The sequence below is a fragment of the Calypte anna genome, chromosome 5, assembly GCF_003957555.1.
Source record: "Calypte anna isolate BGI_N300 chromosome 5, bCalAnn1_v1.p, whole genome shotgun sequence".
NCBI classification, from domain to species: Eukaryota; Metazoa; Chordata; class Aves; order Apodiformes; family Trochilidae; genus Calypte; species Calypte anna.
Genome location: NC_044250.1, coordinates 346338 through 364469, shown reverse-complemented (window position 1 = coordinate 364469; position 18132 = coordinate 346338). Strand labels below are relative to the sequence as shown.

The window sequence follows — 18132 nt, the reverse complement described above, 5'->3', positions numbered from 1 at the left end:
ACACTTCAGGCCACCAGCTGTCACTGTGATGTTCCTCCCAGTGAGAAGATGAATGTCTGTGGGGAACCAGGGAGGAACTGAGCCCCTGGGTCACCTCTCCTCTCCAGGGAGGGTGACCAAGAAAATGGATGTCTCCAACTCTGCTTTCCCAGCACATCAATCCTCCCAGCTGGGGGCTGGAGCTGCCATTGGGCCAGCAGAGCCAGGCTGCCTCCCCTCCCCACCATGAGAGGGGCTCAGCCCCACCAGCCTCTGCCCTGCTGCAGGATGTGACCCTGCACGGGGACGGAGAGGGCTGCAGTGTCACCCTTCCCTCACAGACCCTTTCCTGCTCCTCTGCCCCCAAACTAATCCATCTCCCACTTTGGTTTGTGCCTGCTGACCCTCATCTCCAGAGACTCTTCTTCCACCCACAGCTCCTGGCCCTGTCCCCTCTCTTTGATGGCTCCCAGCAGGCCCTGATGCATTGCCCAGGGCCCTCCACCTGCTGAGGAACAGCCCAAAAAGCCATTTTTTGTCCCCAGGGTGGCACATGCAGGCCCCAGCACAAAAGAGAAGGTGCTGAGGTGCTTCCACAGAGGACCTGCTGGAGAGGGGCACAGCAGAAAGCCCCAAACCATCCGTGGACCATCACCTGGGGGCTGAATACCTCACATCTCACCCACGGGTGATTCCAGCACCAGTGGAAGGCTCAGCTCATCCTGACCTGGCTCAGCAGTTTGCAGGGAGCTACCAAACAGCTTTTCCCCCAGACCTCGGTGCCTGCTGGTACTGCCTGTGAACTCCTTCCAGAAAAAAACAAACCAAACCAAAACCCTTCAGTAAACCTCATCCTTCCAAACCCCCTCCCCCTGCAGCCCCAGCCCTGGGCAAACCTTGCTGCCCAGCACCTTCCTCTGCTCCCAGCAGCTCCTTGGCTCGGGGCTGGGTCCCCAGCACCGCCGTGCGTCAGCCGGCAGAGCGATGGCACGGGCTGGCGTGGCAGCAGATGGGACACCAGAGCTCCTGGGGAAAAGGGGAGGAGGAGGAGGAGGAGATGGAGCGTGGGAGAAGGAAACCTGTGCCTTGGTGAGCAATGGATCCAGGAGAAGGAGCCCGAACAGTGCCTGCAAGAGAAACCCCAGTCCCACCCCAAAACCGAGGTCAGGCAGAGGAGACAGAGGAGCAGGAAGGAAAATCACTGCCAGCAAGGGGTACCACCACCCTGGGGTCTTTAATCTGTGCTAAATGGCTCAATTTGGTGTTTTTCTTTTTTGTTTCCCCCCTGCTTACAGCATCCCAGCACCCCCTGCCCCCAGCATCCCCAAACCCCTCCACCTCCTCTGGCAAAGAGCCCCAAACACCCCCAGATTTCCCTGTGGGGTCCCAGCAGGGCAGGGGTGTCCCCAGGGCAGCCCCCAGCAGGGGGGAGCTCCAGCACAGCCCCCCAGACCCCTCTCAACCCCAAACCTTACAGAGGGGCCAAGTCAGGAGCAGATGGGATCCAAAGAGCTTTTTCTCCTCCCTCCTTCTGGAAGAGGAGTTAGGCTTAAAAATTATAAAACTGGGGAGTCTCTTGCTCCTGCCCCTGGTCAGGATGGTCCCCTCTGCACCCACATTTCAGACAAACTGAGTGAGCTCTGGGAGGAGCGGGTCCCAGCAGGACTCCAGGACCAAGAGCTGTATAAACTGTCCCTCAAGTAGTGAGATTTGCCTTAAAAAAAAAATAAAAATTAGGAATTTGCTGTGCAGTTCTGAGCAGCCCCAACCAAACCCACCCGAGAAACCACACGTGCTGAGAAAAACCACACCAAGCTGGGACTTTATCCCCCCCTTCTCCATTTCCCCTCTCTTTGACCAAAATCCACCTCCCAGAGCAGACCCCCCTCCCGGCAGCTCTCGGGGGGGGGCACAGTGGGTGCCATGGGGTGGGTGGGATGCTGGGGAGCAGTTTGGGGAGATTGCTGCTGGTCTGGGTCCTTTTGAAGGGGGGATCCTCTCCAGGTGGGTCCCTCCAGTGCATGCGAAGCCCACTCAGGTGTGAAGCCCACCCGGGTGTGAAGCCCACCCAGGTGTGAAGCCCACTCAGGTGTGCAGAGCCAAAGTCTCACTGGGTGCTCCTCAGGACTGTGCCACATCAGCAGCTCTGGGCTGAGCCCCCCTGCCCGGTGCTGGGGTGCAGACCCCTGGGGGTCCCCGTTAGTTCCTGCGGAGGGGGTGCCACATGGAGATGGGTTTCCTCAGCGTGGCCAGCATCTGGTTCCAGTGCGTGGTGCCCATCCCACTGGCTGTGGGGCCGATCAGGACGTGCCCCGTGTTGTCGGCTCGGCCGTCCTCACCACACTCGGCCACCGTCACCCGCAGGGACAGGTCCTGGGGAACACAGACACGATGAGGCTGTGCACAGCACAGACCCCAGCCCAAATCCACAGCTCCCCCTCCCTTCCCCAGACACCCCCACACAGACGGACCCTGCACCCCCCCCTGTAGCCTCCAAAACATCCACGGTTCCCCCCAGCTCCTGCCGCCTCCCCAGGAAGTTCCCATCCACACAGGGATTTGGGGACCTTGAGGAGCAATGGGGGGGGGGTGTCCCCAGGCTGGGACCTGTCCCACCCCCCACTCCCAGATGTCCAGGCTGGGACAGACCTGGAGCACGATGGCTGGCACTGAGAAGATCATGGCCTCGTTGAACACGGGGTTGGTGTCGTCCCTCTTCACCGCTGTCTTCTTCTTGCTGATCTTCCTGCCATCCTGCAGCAGGTACACCTTGACAAAGGGGTCTGGGGGGGACAGAAACCCTGGGGTCAGCCACACCTTGTACCAGTGATACGGGGAAACTGGGGAAGCATCCCTGGTGGTAGAGCCTACTATTCCTGGTAGGGCCTGTCCACCATGGGAGCCACTCCAATCAATGTCCATGCAGGGCAGCAGGATAAACCAGGATGGAGATTCCACCTCCTGCAGGAGGCCCAGGGACCCCGGGCTCACCTGCGGTCACTTTGCCATTGGTCCACACCAGGTTCTTGGCTTTGACCACCACCACTGTCAGGCGCTCAGCCGTGGGCAGGTAGCTCAGGGAGAGCAGGATCTCCCCCACTGTGTCCACTGCCTGCAGGACACAACATCCCACAGCCCACCATCAGCCCCAGGGAGGAGAAACCCCTCCCAGAAACCCCCCACGTGGGAGGTGACCCCCCCACCACCCCATCAACTTGTTCACATCCTGCAGGACACAACATCCCACTGCCCACCATCAGCCCCAGGGAGGAGAAACCCCCCCCCCCAGAGCCCCATCTGGGAGTTGGGCCAGCACCCCCCTGGCCCCTCACCTTGTTGGTGTCCTGCAGGTAGAGCCAGGCAGTGAAGGGCCGGGTGGTCAGGTCCAGGTCTGAGAGTTTGATCTCGGCCAGGCCGGTGCTGACGCTGCGCTCGTCCTCGTCGATGCCGAAGGCGCAGAAGCGCAGAACGTTCTCCTCCAGAGCCGAGGGGTCCAGAGGGATGGAGAAGTGCTCATCAAAGGCCACGGAGTAGGCACTGCGCTGGATCTGCCACGGGCAGGGTGGGGATTCCCGGGGTCACCACCCGTGGGAGCTCTCCACCCCGTCCACTGGTGGGAACTGTGGGGAGCAGCCAGGACAATGTGTCCCCAGTCCCAAGGACAGAGGTTGTGTATGGGGCACACCCGAGCTTAGCTGGGAGGCTGGGGCAGAAAATGGGCCACGAGCTGCCCTGCTGCCTGTTAATTCTATTAATTACAAAGTGGAGATTGGTTTGGTGCTGGCAGATGCAGGAGTGGGGCAGCTCTGCACCCTGGGAGCTCAGGGTGTGGCAGAGGAGCAGGGGCTCAGCCCAGACCCTCTGGGTCCATCAGCAGCCCCTGGGGTGGGAAGCATTAAAGAAAAAAGAACCAGAAGTGTCTTTAGGACTTGTCTTGGGACAGCAGAAGAGGGTAAAGGGTGCTGGTGAATTATGAGTAACGATGCAAAATAATAAATATAATACAGAGCATAAATAAAGAGCCTGATCTCGGGATGGAAAAACGGCCTGGAAAGGAAGGTGTGGAAATATTTTGAAGTCAGGGCTGGCTGGCATGGTACCCCCACCCCATGGGAGGGTTCCCTTGGTGGGGTGAAGCTTTCTGCTCCATTCCAGAATATCCTCACTGAGCCCAACCGGCTGACCCCAAGTTGTGCCCAAAAGCAGCTGCTGAGAGGAAACAGAGGCTCCCACTTCCCAGCACCATCCCTTGGAGCACTTAGAATGGGAAGCTTCACCCCAAAACACCCCTGGGGTCTGGCCCTGCTGGTGCAGCCACCCAGACCTTCACCCGCTCCCCCCAGAGGTGCCCAGGGGAGTGAGGGTCTCACCCGGGAGATGCCGACGATCTGCTCGGCGGGGAGGAGGCTGATGCGGATGAAGCAGGACTCGAAGTGAGCGTCCTCCTTCTCCAGAAGGTCCTTGCCCTGCAGCAGGGTCACGTGCAGGGCGGCCGCCTTCCCGTCGTACTCCATGGAGACCTCCACCTGCCCCACCGTGAAGTCCTGGCCAAAGTTGTTCCCGATGGAGGAGATGGAGCTGAGGGAGTCGGCCGAGATGGATTTCTTCAAGGGGCCGTAGTGGGCCAAGCCCAGGTCTTTGCTCATCAGCTCCAGGCTCCCCAGCTCGTTGATGCTCTCAAAGGTGTCATCCACCCTCAGGCTGGGCTTGCGGATGGGTGAGGTCTTCTCCAGGACCCTCTGTGAGCCCAGGACCATCCCACGCTGCCAACAGGGAGAGGAAAAGCAGATCATGTCATCCCATCCCATCCCATCCCATCCCATCCCATCCCATCGCACCCCCTCCATACAAAGCCAGGGACAGCCAGGATTCACCAGCACTGTACAGCCCCTGCTCGGCCTCAAGCTGCTGTGCCAGGGGTCCCTGCCCCTCCTGAAGCTCCTGCAGCTCCCCAGCCCTGCCTACAGCTCCACACTGACTCCCAAAAACTCTCCAGCACCTCCACTGGTGGCTTTCCCCCCACCATGGGAAGATGCAGGAGGTATTTTTGCCCCTTCCAACAGCTCCCACATTGCAAAGGTTTAATGGTTGGACTCGATGGTCTCTCCAAGATCTTTTCCAACCAGAAGGATTCCATGAAGGGGGCAGGAGGCAAAGCCAAACCTCCCACCCACCCTTTTTTACCTTGTGCCTGACATCCTCGCAGGCAGCCCCGTATTTCTGCTCCAGGTACCGATAGTCGTAGTTGGGGAAGGGGGAGGGTGCCGGGTAAGTGCCGGAGCGCCAAAGCTTCCAGAGGTTGAGGGCAGCGACCCCCAGCAGCACCAGAGCCCCCGTGGCGTAGATGCCGATCTCCCAGCGGGGCGGGCTGGAGGCCACTGCCAGGGGACAAGGGACAACGTCAGCCCCCGGGGGTGCGGGAGGCTCCATCCCCCTCTGCTCCTGCCCCAGAACCCGGCTCTGGGGGAGGATGGGGTGGGATGAGGTGGTGGGGAATCACCCCACACACACACACACTCGTGTCCCCCCTGGGGTGGGATGCGGGTGGTGTCAGGCAGCAGCTTTGGAGCCCGAATCATCCCAAATCCTGGGCTTTGTTTTCCCGGGGATGCACGGGGACTTCAGCCCGTTCTCTGGCACAGAAGGAAAATCGGGGACCCGGGGGGAGGGGGGTCCCTCCAGCAGCTGCGGGTCCATCCTGCTCCCAGCTGTGCTCGGCGCCCACCAGCATCACCCTCTGCACCCAGGCAGCCCCCCCGTCACCCGGCTTGGGCTGGGGAAGCCAAAACCACTACGAAAATAGGGGGAAAAGAACAAATAGCAAACAACAGCAACAAAAAAGGTTTTGGGAACGGGGCGGGGACCCCCAGGGCTGCAGCGGGGAGTGGAGCGGCAGCGCTGGCAGGGAGCGGGTTCGGGGCTGCTGCATTGCACCAGCTCCAGCGCAACACTAAAAAAAAAAAAAGGGGAGGGGGGGGCGACACGTAGAGAAAAGGTTTCTGTTTGCCGGGGTCTGCTGGGGAGTCCTCCCGCGTCACACTGAGCGCTCCATCCTCCAGTAGCAGCTCCGGAGCCAGAAAAAGCCCGGGGCAGCATCACCTCCCCCCCCGCATCCCAGCAGAGGGACAACCCCCTGCTCCCCCCCACCCCAACCTCCCGCCGGAGCAGCGCAGGGATGGAGCAGAAGGAACCAACTGTTTGCACCCAAAGCGCCTCCGTTTGAGCCCCAGGAGGGATCCCTCGGGTTAAAGCTGGGGGCAGGACCTGGCTCCTTCCCCTCCACCTCGCCCCAACCCTTCAGGGTCTGCACAGGGCTCTGGGTTCTCCCCCACCCTCTCGCTGAGCTTTTTTGGGCTCTTTACAGCAGAGCTGGGGCGAAATTGGGGCGTGTGGCCATCAGAGGTATGGAGGTGATTGTCCCCATGTGCACAGCACTGGTGAGGCCACACCTTGAGTGTTGTGTCCGGTTTTGGACACCTCAATACAAGAGAAAGATGGAGGTGCTGGAGGGGGGCAGCAGGGGGAGGCAACGAGGCTGGGGAAGGACCTGGAGAATAAATCTTCTGAAGAACGATTGAGGGAGCTGGGACTGGTTTGAGGAAAAGGAGGCTGAGGGGAGAGCTCTTGGCTCTCTGTAACTCCCTGAAAGGACATTGCAGAGAGGTTGGTGCTGGTCTCTTCTCACGGGGAATTAGTGATAGCACAAGAGGGAATGGACTCAAGCTGCAGCAGGGTAGGTTTAGACTGGACATCAGGAAAAAGTTTTCACAGCAAGAGTGGCCAGACACTGGAATAGACTGCCCAGAGAGGTGGTGGAGTCACCATCCCTGGATGTGCCTAAGGGCCGTTGAGATGTGGTGCTGGGGGTCTGGTTTAGGGGAGAACTTCGTAGAGGAGGGATGGTGGTTGGACTCCATGATCCCAAGGGTCTTTTCCAACCTGAAAGATTCTATGATTCTTTACTGGTTTGTGAACAACTCCAGGTACAAACCCCAGCTGAGCTGGAAACCTGCTTCCCGTTCCTTCCTCCCCATTTCCTACGGCTGAGCTCCTGCTGCTGGGAAGTTTGGAAGAGGGGGGCTTGAAGGTTTTACCCTTGTGTTGGGAAAGCAAAGCGTGTGTGTGTGTGTGTGTGTGTGTGTGTGTGTGCAGCAGAGTCCTCCTGCAGGAATCCCTCCCGTGGAGCCCCCAGACCCGTAGTTGGTACTCACCGTTTACTGGGGCTCTGCTCATCTGCGCAGTGTCCATGGCTCACGCTGCCTCTAGCGGGACAGCCTGCGGGGGGAGAGACAAGGAGTTAGGAAAAAGAGGGGGAAAATAAAAAAACTACCTGCCTTTCGCTTTTCCAGCAGGGATGCTGGAGAGCTGCTGCCTCCCCATCTCTGCCGGTGTCAGCTCCTCTGCCAGGCACGGAGCGAACGTGCGCTGAAGCAGCTCAGCCACTAAAGGAGGAGCTGGAGAAAGGATGGAAAACCCCACGGGAAGCAGGAGAATGGCCACGCCGAGACGCAGAGCTGCAGGATTTACCTCGGGGGTATTCAAGGGGTGACATTTTCCATCGCTCTTCTCATGGGCCTTTCTCTTCCAGGAGCCCTTTGCTGCTTTTTTAATCTCTTTTCCATCTTAAATCTTCCCTCTCCCTTCGGAAAAGCCTCACCCAGGGGCATCCACAGCTCTGCCATGGCCAGGGGCAGGAGGAGCAGCCCCATTCCTGGGATAGATGAGGCCGTTCCCTGGGCACAGATTCCTGCAGCGGGGAAGCTCCATCCCCTTCCTCCCCGAAGGGGTTTTCCCAGGCGAATCCTAAGTGAGCTCCATCTGAAGGCGAGGAGGCTGCTGGGCTGAGCTCCAGGCCATGCCGAAGGGGGGGTTTATCCCAGCCAGGTGTTTCCCACTCCACACAGGGGGTTTGGGATCCCCCAATACGCAAATCCAACGGGAACCGGGCCAACCTCCCCCTTGCTGCCTGGCGTCTGGGCCAGGAGATCATGGACCACGCTCTGCTGGGGAGATCCCTGAACCCCAAGGCCAAGGACAACCCCAGCACCACACTCCGACCTCCCCATCGGGGTCCTCCTGAACCCTCTGCAAACCTCCCCCAGCCCCAGAGCCCACCTCCCCCCGGGGCTCTGCCTGGCGTGGGCAGTCACTCGAGTTTTGGAGCCATCCTCCAGCCCACCTCGGATGCTCACAGCTGCAGGCGCTGGGGGGGTGATCAAACTTCCCCCCCGCCCCCCAAACCATCCATGCCCGTATTTTAACAGCAATGATGGAAGCTGCAGAGTATCACAATTTATCAGCCACTCTTGCCTAGTGGTCCCTCAGCCCGGGCCGTGAGAGCCAACCCCAGGGCAGCAGCAGGAGCAGAGTTTCTCCTAAACGCGTTGGAGCCACGAACCCAACGCCGGCAGAGCTGGGGCAGGGCTGGGAGCAGCAGATCGCCTCCCCCCCTCCTCCTTCCTCGGGCACAAACCTCTGTGCACAACGAGAAACACTCCGTGAAGCCTGGGCTGAGACCGTGCGGAACTCGTGTCATGTATGGACTGAGCTCAGCTCCAGGGATCCTGCTGGAAACCCAGCCTGGTATCTTACAACATGGTGGAGATTGAACCAAACCAGCCTCTTTTTATGTCCTGAAGAGCTACAGAGCCCTGGGGAGAGGCTCCCTTCCTTTCACTGCTTCCTGGTGGCTTTCTCAAGTACAAAAATACAGAAGTTTTCAGAACCAACTTTCTCTGCAGGGGGGGCCTAACAGCCCTTTAAAAACCCTCCATTTCTTTCCTATTTTCCATTTCTGTATGGAAAGAATGTCTGTATGGAAAACATTTCTGTATTTTTTCTTCTCCCCCACCCCCCAAAAACCCACCAAAACAACCAAAACAACCGATCCTTCTCTGATGAGCTCTACAGCAGCAACTCGAGCAGATTTCCCAGGCATCATCACCCAGAGACACGGAGTGGCTGCAGTGCTCGGCACAGGGATTAAATCAGGAATATTTTCCTGGTAGCAGAACACCACCAGCCCTTCCCCAGCCAGCAAACGAAGCTGCGAGGCTCTTGGGAAAGGGATTTGCTGTGGCTCTTCCCTGCCAGCGTTTCACTGAGATGCTCTGTGGCTCCCGCCAAGCTACCTTTCAAATCCCTTCCTGGGCAATCAAATCCCGGGGATCAGGGGGGACAAACAGTTGCAGACACCTTCCAGAGACCTTGCAACCCCCAAATGCCACAATCCAAACCACAAACCTCAGGAGCCATCATCCCCCTGCTCACCCCTTCCCGAACCCAGGCACCAACCCCCGGGTTCAGCGGGTACCTGAGACCGGGTGAAACTCATCTCGCTGATGACCTCAGCCCTCCCCTCCTCCAGCACTGCCCCGCTGCTCCCGAGCTCCGAGCGTGGTTTTCCACCCCTCCTCCATCCCTCCCGCCGGAGGGGGAAGCCCAGGATCAAGTTGGCTGCTGGCACGATGGGCAAAACCAAAACCACCTCCAGGACGGCAGCAAACCCGGGTTCGGACTCTGCCCCCAACCCCTGAGGGTCCCCCCGCCCCAGCTTTACTCACTCCTGGGTTCTCCCCATCCCGACCGCGCAGCTGGAGCATCCCCAAAGCTCGTGCCAGGAGCTCTGCACCGATCCCACCCGATTTGCACCCAAAGGCACCCGGGAGGGGCTTTAAGTGAGCAGGGAAAAAAATCCTGGGGGGTCTGTAGAGGAGTGGGGATCCCACCCCCTGCAGCCCCCAGATGGGTGGAAAGGACCCTGAGCTCCGAGCCGGGGCTGCTGCATGGGGGGAGCTGCGGGATGGGTGCGGGGCCGGAGGGGCTGCGGGCTGCGCCTCCTGCTCACTGGTGCGATGAGCCGGGGCGGTCTCTGCAGCCGCCAGGATGCTCCTCGGAATGACCGGACCCTCCCCAAGGTTTTGGTCTCACCCCCCAAAGCCCCTGGGCAAGGCAGGGAGGAGAAACAACACCAACATCCCCCAACACCCCCCCGTGCTCTGCAGGAGCAACAGAGGCTGAGGGGGGGACCAAGAGGGTCCCTGAGCTCATCCCCGCTCCAAGGGGGCCACGGGGGGGGCTGGGGGGAAAGGAGGGGGGCTGCGCAGGAGGGGGGCCTGGGAGGCAGATCTGCGCTCCTGAAGGGAGATGGGGGTCTGGGGGTGTCTGGGTGGGAGATGGAGGGGTCTGGGGATGAGATGGGAGGGGCTGGGGGTGAGCTGGGGGGGTCTCACTCTCAGCACCCAGCTCTGCAGGTTGGCAACTTTCCTTAGGAAGTTGCTTAAAAAAAAAAAAAAAAAAAAAAAAGACACCCGAACCCCAACAACCTCCGCCCCGAACCCCAACAACCTCCGCAAACCCCTCCGAGGAGCCAGGAGGCCCGCGGTGCCCCAACCCGGCAGCGAGTGTCCCCCCAGCATCCCTCCCCTCCCTTGCTGTCACCAATGTCGCATCCCTCGGGGCTGGACCACGACAGTGGCTTTACCCCCCCCTTGTGACCCCCCCACCCCTGACCCGGGCAGCGCTCGGCGGGCTCCGGACTCACCGCTCCTTTGGGGAAAAAAGGTGCATTTTGCGGCCGATGGCGGGGGGCTGCGGGGGGGCCGCGGCCGGCGGAGCGGGGACTGCGGGCGGGGCCGGGAGGCTCCACCGAGGGGGGGGAGGGCTCCGTCCCGCCCCTCCGCCCGCCCCCCGGCCCCCCACACGCTGGGGTGAACCGGGGACGGCTCCTGCCCCCCCACACCTTAAGTTCGGGGCTCCCCAGGCCGAATGCGGCACCCGCATCCCCCGGCCGGGCACCCTGATCCCCCCTCCCGCTGACCAGAGACCCCCCCAACACCCCCGGCAGCACCTCTGCACCTTTCAGCCCCCCCGGGACCACCACCCCGCGGACCCTCGGTTGGATTTCTCTCCATCGCCACCCACATCCTCTCCTCTTGCCCCCCCATCTCTCTCTGTGGGTATTTGGGGTCTCTGGATCGCCCCACTCCCAAGAGCCGTGTCCTCAGGGAAGGTCCGTGTGGTACCAGGACCCTGCCAGCCCAGCGGGACCCCAACCGGCCGGACACTGCTGGGACTGGAGAAAGTGGGAAAAAAACCCATTCTGGGTGAGAAAAAATCCCCAGAGGCCAAGGTAAGGCAGGGCCAGGGGACACTCCTGGGACCTTCATCCCAGGAACCCACCAGGGCCAGGACACCCACCTGCTGCAGGGCTCTGCGGCTGCCGAACCGGGTCGGGCCAGCACTGGGAGGTGGCCCCAGGGTTCCTCCAGCCCCAGCTGGATGCCCGTGGTCCCGGAACCATCAGGTGGTGAAGAGACAGCGTGAGGTTGTCACCACCCCCGTGCTTGGACAGCCCTGAGGATAACGGGATAAAGGGGGACTGACAAACCTCACATGGAGGGGGACAGCTCGGGCCAGGGGGTCCAAACACCCCTTGGGGGGTTCTACCCCCATCGGGACACAGCAGAGGGTCCGCAGCTGGCTAGGCAGGGACTATTGATTCTTGCTCAACAATCTATTAATCTATGAAAACATTCTTGGAACAGGTCCCCGGGAGCAGCCCCACCTGCAGACCTGGTGCCTCTCACCTTCACCCAACACCAGGCAGCTCCTTACCTGCTCTTCCAGGTAATTCAATTCACTTTACTTTTTGGATTCAACCTAAATCACTTTTCCTGTGCCCAAGTCTGAGTTCTTGTAGGAAACACCTCCAAAAGCAGCACCCTGCAACCTTTCAAGTCTAATAAAAATAATAATAAAACCCCCACAAACTTATCCTTTAAAAAAAAGGAAACCACATCCAAACCTGAGGCTGCTGCAAGCTGGAGGGCATGGCTCAGCGAGTACAGCTCCAAAAAACCAAATGAAAAATTCTAAAGGCAACAACTTACCTCTGGCAAACCTCGTGGCAGAGATGGGGACACAGCCCCACAAGGATGAGGTTTGGGGCACAAAAAAGGTAAGGAAACACACGAGGACACACAGATGTGCCCAGAAGTGGGACTGCTGCCCTCCAGCTCCCCCAGGATGGGCTCAGCTCCTTTTCTGCCTCCCCAGTGCTCAGAACTGAGGCTCACCAGCTCCCAGTTCATCTCCCTGTGCAGAGGGAAGGATGCTCCAGGCCAGGTGGGACTGAGCGGAGCCACAGCCAGGGCAGGAAGCACCCAGCTCAAAGTGTTCCCCAGGAGCACCCTGGTACCTGCTCTGCACAAACCACCTCCTGGTTACAACACTGCACTGAGGGCTTCCAACACCCACCTCACTGAACACCTGGATAATTCCTTCCCTGCAGGCCCAGCAGTCACTCCAGACAGACCTTCCACCAGGGGAACCCAGGCCAAGCCCCCTCAGCACCACCACCCCCCCCCCCAAAACCACTGATAGAAACCAGGAGCCCAGAGCCACGGTACCAAAGAACACACCAGCAAACATCATTTATTACACTGGCTCAGTCACCCCCACCGACCACAAAAGCTGTTGAGATGGCTGCAGACAAACAGCTCCGTGGGTCACACCTCAGGTCAAAGCTCCAGGAGGGCTCCCAGGGAACAGGAATATTCCACATGTGCACCCCTGGGGCTCTGGTGGGGAGGGGAGGCAGGGACAGGGACAGATCATCCCCACCATGTTCCTCCCACCACCCAAATCCTGAGACAGACCCAGGAGGTTGCACAGTGTGAAGAGAATGGGGAGAGCCCGAGCTGAGCCTGGCTGGGAGGACACCAGCACAACACACGAGCTACCAACCAGCCAGGGAAGGGCTCCTGAGGCTGCTCTACAGCTGGAACTAGCAATGACTCTGGGTGGAAAGGCATAGAAATACATACTTGCTCACCTCAGCACTCTGCCCATCAGCCACACCTCTCAGCACCCAGTTACACAGCCACCACTCCTCACTAACACAGCAAAACACTGCCCTGCACGAGCAGCAGGGACTGGAGGCAGGAGGTGATGCTGCCTCTTGTGTAGCAGCACCCTCAGCTCATCTGTTGAGCTCTTCAGACACAAGCAAACTGCTCAGTTAATTGATGACTGCCCAAAGCCCCTTCTTCAGGGCTGGGGAGCACTTGGGTCACCCATAATCACAGCAGAAATGCAGAGTTTGGTTGCCACTGGCACTGCTGAACAGATGGAAAACGTGGCTGCCTGCTAGCCAGCAGCTCTGCCACTTAAAAACTTTGGGGTTGCACTCTGGAATTTTACTGGTGGTGTCTTTGCCATGTTCTTCTAGATAAACACTTCCCTGAAAAATACCCTTTAGCAGCCAGATGAGCTCACAGGATGTAAAGTGACATGGTTGGGGTTACATCAGTGCCTCAGGGAAGGCTCAGAGCAGAGGTTACGGAATCGAGGCTTAGTGTAGCACTTAGAGTTTGGAATAATGACCTGGAAAAAAAACACAACAAAACAATGCAGCCCAGGTTTCCAAGAGCTTCTCCTAGACGCTGAGTCACCAGCAGGAACACTGTAGCTTGGCCTGCAGACCTCTGCTGCTACACAGAAGGATGCACTCAGCCTCAGCTGCTCCGTGCCTGGGCCACTCTTCCAGTGGACACAGGAGCCTGCTCAGCCTGGAGTCACCCTGGGAGGAATGGGACAGCTCTGAGGGGTGGCAGAGCCTGCCATGCCCCCTGCAGCAGACACCAAGAGTGAAACCTTCTTGGTAAGGAACTAAGAGAGCTGAGAATAAGGCAAGTAATTTAAGACCAATGGAGTAACTCCCTGTTTTCTCCTTGTAATGCAATTCACTCCATGAAATGAAGGAAAGGAAGGTTGATTTTTCTTGTTTAACCTTCCATTTAAGAGATGACCAAGACTGAAAGAAAAATAAAATTAAAAAAACAGAACTAAGGAGAAGCTCTCTGTCTCCCTAGAGCTGTGACACAACATAAAACTATTGTAGGCTATCCCAGGATGCTGGAAGTCAGTTTAGAGAAAGGCAATGCCCCCATGGCTGAGGGGCTGTAGTGTTCTGAGTACATTCTGTGCAAGTTATGCAACTTGTGCACAAGCTGCAGTTTCTCTGGGCTTACCTGGCTGCAGCTCTGCTCATTGGTGGCTGAACACTTTACACAACCTCACTCCACAGCTCAAGGTAAGTTTGAGCAGATAAAAATAATTCAGTTTCCTACGCCAGGTATCTGTCCCACTCCAAAACAAAGTGTTCCTAATGCCCAAAGGTCAAAATTAAAATCTCACAGTTGACTGCAAACAGATCAGCTACGTTCCCTTTGCCTTATGTTCAAGCCCCTGACCTCCAAGCCTTGTTTCCAGGGAAGACACACAACACCTGGGTGAAGATCCCATCTCCTCCCCATGGTGTTGGTTCTGACTTCCCTCCACACAGACTTTCTCCACCTCTCACCAGTACCCGAGGAGAAAGGGTCTGCATGTCACCACCACATCTTTCTTCCTCCCCCCCCTGCCCAGAGAGGATTCTCACGTGCTGGAAAGCTAACAATGAAAATTACAAGTTAGGGAAAGGTTGAAACTGTCCACCAGGCCAGCTTGAACACTACAAGTTCTTTTCAGCCCTTTGTCTGTTGCTCAGAGTTTCCTCTCCTTTAGTTTGTTCCCGCTGTGTTCATCCAGCATGGCTGAGTGTCCATCCCCATTGCTCAAGCACTTCTCCTTTTCGTGCCTGTGCTCTTGCTTCTGTCTCCTGATCTCCTTGTACCGCAGAGTGATGTCACTGAGGAGAGAAGAACAAGCAGACATCAACCAGGGCTGGGAATAAAACCAGTAAAAGCCAAGTCTGTGCTGTATGCAAGCTGCTGGGAGCACCCTGGGCTGGGGGGAGGTGTCCCTGCCCATGGCAGGGGTGGCACTGGGTGAACTTTAAGGTTCCTCCCAACCCACACCCCTCTATGAGGCTATGATTCCAAGAAGACACTGCTGAAGGGATGTCCAGAAGAGCCCAGCCCTGCTCACCGGATGAAGAAGCGCCAGGCTGTCCAGGTGAGCACCAGGATAATCCCCAGGATCCAGCACTGGGTGATGTAGAAGGGCAGGGAAAGTGTGAGGGTGTAGGGATCATACTTCACCACGATCAGGAACTCGGTGGCAGTGATAGCAGCCACCAGCCATGCCTGCTGACCCAGCTTCTTATGGAACTTCCTAGAAAACAAACATGCAGATGAAACAAAGCTCCTGCTGTAAAGCTGAGCACTCAGAGAAACGTTCATAGAGACAGCTGGGGTAATAACTTCATTCAGCTTTGCACAATCCTAAAAGTAGTCTGGATTACACACGTACTAAAGCTATGCAGGCTGATGACTTTCATGCTGCTGTTAATTCAAGTTTCCTCTCAGAGGCTCTGAAAACACATGGAAAGTTAAAGTTTATCACTGTGTGATGCAAGAAGACAACCTCATGCTCAGGGGATTGGTAAATCTGCACCAAACAATGATCTGAGCAGCCTGAGCTGAGGCTGAGGGTACAGGAGCTCTACTCCTAGATTGCCTCAGCAGCTCACACTGCTGCAAGCACACTGAACCCTGACACAAGGGCACCTGGAACTCACTCCCTCCTCCAAAAGGCACTTGATGAGCTGTCACTAATCATCTCTGAACGGGTTTGAAATGAAGGAAGCTTACTAAAAACAAAGCAAGATACTGGAGGAGGCAAGGACAGCATTTCACTTCTAGGACAACACAACCCTGGGGCAAATATAGGATTAATGTTTCATGGCCAGGGTTTGTTTCTAAGCAGTACCAGGGAAGGTGCTGAGAAGCTGCAGTGCTTGGCACACATCTAGGGGAGGACTCGTCAATCAGCAGCACTGGAAATTAAACTGCAGTGGAATCAAAACATCTCTACAGAGGCTCTGCCTGCAGAGGGGGAGATGGAAATATCCCATCTTTTGGGTCACCTGTTCCTGCACGGGAACCCCATGACCCCAAAACACCCACAGGCTGCCTCCCCAGCCCCTCAGTGCCCTCCCAGGAGAAAACTGAGCTGCTCCACCTAACCCAGCCAGAGCCTCCAGCCCTTGTCCTGGCCTCTTCCTGTCACTTCCAGACTTGGCATTTTGACAGCTGACTGACCTGACAGCCCAGATGTTCCACATGTCAATACCCACAGGGGATCCTCTCTGGGACACAGAACAAACCCTTTCTGACTGCACACTGGGTGGCCCTGCAGCCCTGCAGCACTACTTCCTGCTTGGTAGATGAAGTTTTTTAATTCCATCACCCATCTCTGAATCTAAAATGGGATTTTGTTCCCCTTAGAGGAAAGAACCAAGAGAAAGCTACAAGAAGTTGTATGTATTCTTTTTCTCTTTTTTTCCCCCACCCAAAGGCACAATTTAAATAAATGTTCCCTGAAACCCAACTGATGTGGAACAAGGAAGACTGAACATGAGAAAAGCAGCACCCTCAACACCACAATCCCCAACTGCTTCACCAGCAGGCACCCACAACAACCTCAGCAGTCTTTGGGATGCAGCTTTTACTTAAACACCACACAAAGATTCACTGTGGTGTCCTTCCCTGTTAGCCCCTTTTGCTTTGCTCCACACATCTCTGCTTTCACCCCAGGAAGCATCTCTTCTGTCCTCTCACCTAACTCCAGTATATCCTGAGGGACAGGTTCCCACCAGGTCCCTTCTTTTTGGTCCATCTGACCGTGTTACTCCACTCCTAACACAGCATAAGATGGAGTGAAACACATCCAGGAAGAATTCAGTGTAAAGTGGCAGAAGTACTGAGGCAGGAGAGAGAAGATGGGGAGCTAAGCAATGTGTACCAAAGCTGCAGAGGGCTGGGAAGAGGGATGGACATGTTGAGGTGACCTCTGCAGCACTTCTGGGGCACTGCAGCAGTGGGAAATTCTAGCCTGGTCTGAATCCTGCCTGGCTGAGGCACTGGCTCATTAAGTGCTGGGATATTCAGCTGCCACCCAAGCTCTTTGGGACAGATTTTCTTACTGGCTTTGCCACGCAGTGGAAAAAAACAAAACAAAACAAAGCCATCTAACTGCATCCCCATGGATTCTCAGTGCCTGGGAAGAGATCTAAGCAGAGACAGCAAAAAGAGCTTCTCTTCCCTCTCCTGAAGCCAGGGAAGTCATTGCAAGTCAAGCACACAACACACATGGGTTTTTAACACGAGGCCCAGGAGTCGTATTTGACACCAATGCCCAAGTTCAAAGCACACGAAGTGTTCCAAACACAGCAGGTTACTGCTGATGCAGACAGGATGAGTGCATTCAGTTTTAAAAAGTATCCTGCCCAGACCAACTCAGATGAAAGGACTTCAGAGACTGCTCCTGGTGGTTCATCTGGTATGACAGATTAAATGGGCAGAAACAAACCTTGCCACATGGACAGAGGAATCAGAACAGCAGAGCTCTGACTGTGAGCTCCAGTGGTGAGACGACTGGCTCAGCTTTCTGCTTTGCTCACCTGCTTCCTCATTTTCCATCATTTTCTGTCACTAGCTCACAACAGCACACTGGCAGAAGAACTAAGGGTAACCCTGACAGAAGAGCTGTGCAGAACCTAAACCTGCCAAGGAAGAGAGCTGGTTTCCTGCCCTACTGTTCATGAAAGATTTTAAAAGCAAGTTTGTTTGTTTTTTCCATTTGATGAATGAGATTAAAATTCATGACCTCAGTGCAGATTCCTTGGAAAAGACTTGAGGATCAGGAAGGACCAGGAAGATATGACAAAGTCAAATTCTACAGAGTCCTGCAGGAAGGTATCTCTGCTAGGAATGTCTCTCATGGCCAGTCCTCAAGAACCCAGAAGCAGCATGGGGATCGCAACTGGAACGTGGGGTGAAGGAGATGGAGAACAGCTTCATGAAGCACCCCTCTTCTTGGATTATGCCAATCCTAGGTACTTGGCCATCACCTTGCTCAGGCCAAGTTCCTGCAAGCAAAGCCCTGGCACTGCCTGCAGATACTGAGAGTCTGGAACAAGAAAAAGAGAGTCTTCACATCTGAACTTCACAAGTTTCTAGACTAACTATTGCAAGGTTAGCTGGAGAGATCTAATCAGGTTATCTTGGACAATCCTGTCACTACCAGACAAGGCAACAAGCCATGGTCCTGACTTTGAAGGTCAATGGAATATTCCAACCTTAGTCCATTAAGAAGTTGAGTATGTTTCCAAAAGGAAAGGTCAGGAAGGTTCCTCCTGTTCTGTCA

At 56.7% G+C, this 18132-nt stretch overlaps 2 protein-coding genes across 7 annotated transcripts in view; both read right to left on the bottom strand.

The window, feature by feature from the left end:
- Nucleotides 1-1184: 1184 nt before the first annotated feature.
- SYT12 (synaptotagmin 12) lies at nt 1185-11267 on the bottom strand. Of its 4 annotated transcripts, none has more exons than XM_030451073.1 (8): nt 10523-10667; nt 7191-7254; nt 5164-5357; nt 4350-4742; nt 3312-3527; nt 2971-3091; nt 2629-2762; nt 1185-2352 (listed from the first exon to the last, which is right to left on the bottom strand). In XM_030451073.1, the coding sequence occupies exons 2-8, from the start codon at nt 7225-7227 to the stop codon at nt 2179-2181; spliced, it is 1269 nt and encodes a 422-aa protein (XP_030306933.1). In that variant the 5' UTR covers nt 7228-7254; nt 10523-10667; the 3' UTR covers nt 1185-2178. The 4 variants fall into 4 exon arrangements, with proteins under 4 accessions (XP_030306933.1, XP_030306934.1, XP_030306936.1 ...); XM_030451074.1 differs by lacking the exon at nt 10523-10667 and adding an exon at nt 11179-11267 and having other exon boundaries at nt 1475-2352; XM_030451076.1 differs by lacking the exon at nt 10523-10667 and adding an exon at nt 9543-9644 and having other exon boundaries at nt 1475-2352.
- Nucleotides 11268-12381: 1114 nt separating this feature from the next.
- Nucleotides 12382-18132, bottom strand: part of PTDSS2 (phosphatidylserine synthase 2) — a 36586-nt gene continuing 30835 nt past the window's right edge. For 2 of the 3 annotated variants that reach the window (XM_030451071.1, XM_030451072.1), the window contains 2 exons: nt 14911-15096; nt 13322-14671 (listed from right to left, as the gene is read on the bottom strand). In XM_030451071.1, coding sequence (XP_030306931.1) covers nt 14527-14671; nt 14911-15096 — 331 coding nt within the window. In that variant the 3' untranslated portion in view covers nt 13322-14526. Of the gene's footprint in view, nt 14672-14910; nt 15097-18132 lie in introns of all 3 variants that reach the window. The other variant, XM_008506003.2, reaches the window with a different exon arrangement.

Bases quoted from the DNA above. Each gene is read 5' to 3' on its own strand.
- SYT12 (XM_030451074.1), bottom strand. From the start codon at position 7,227: ATGGACACTGCGCAGATGAGCAGAGCCCCAGTAAACG. The intron at 2,763-2,970 runs GTGAGCCCGGGG...TGTCCCCCCCAG, and splicing joins CAATGGCAAAGTGACCGCAG to ACCCCTTTGTCAAGGTGTAC. The intron at 2,353-2,628 runs GTCTGTCCCAGC...TGTGTTCCCCAG, and splicing joins TGCCAGCCATCGTGCTCCAG to GACCTGTCCCTGCGGGTGAC.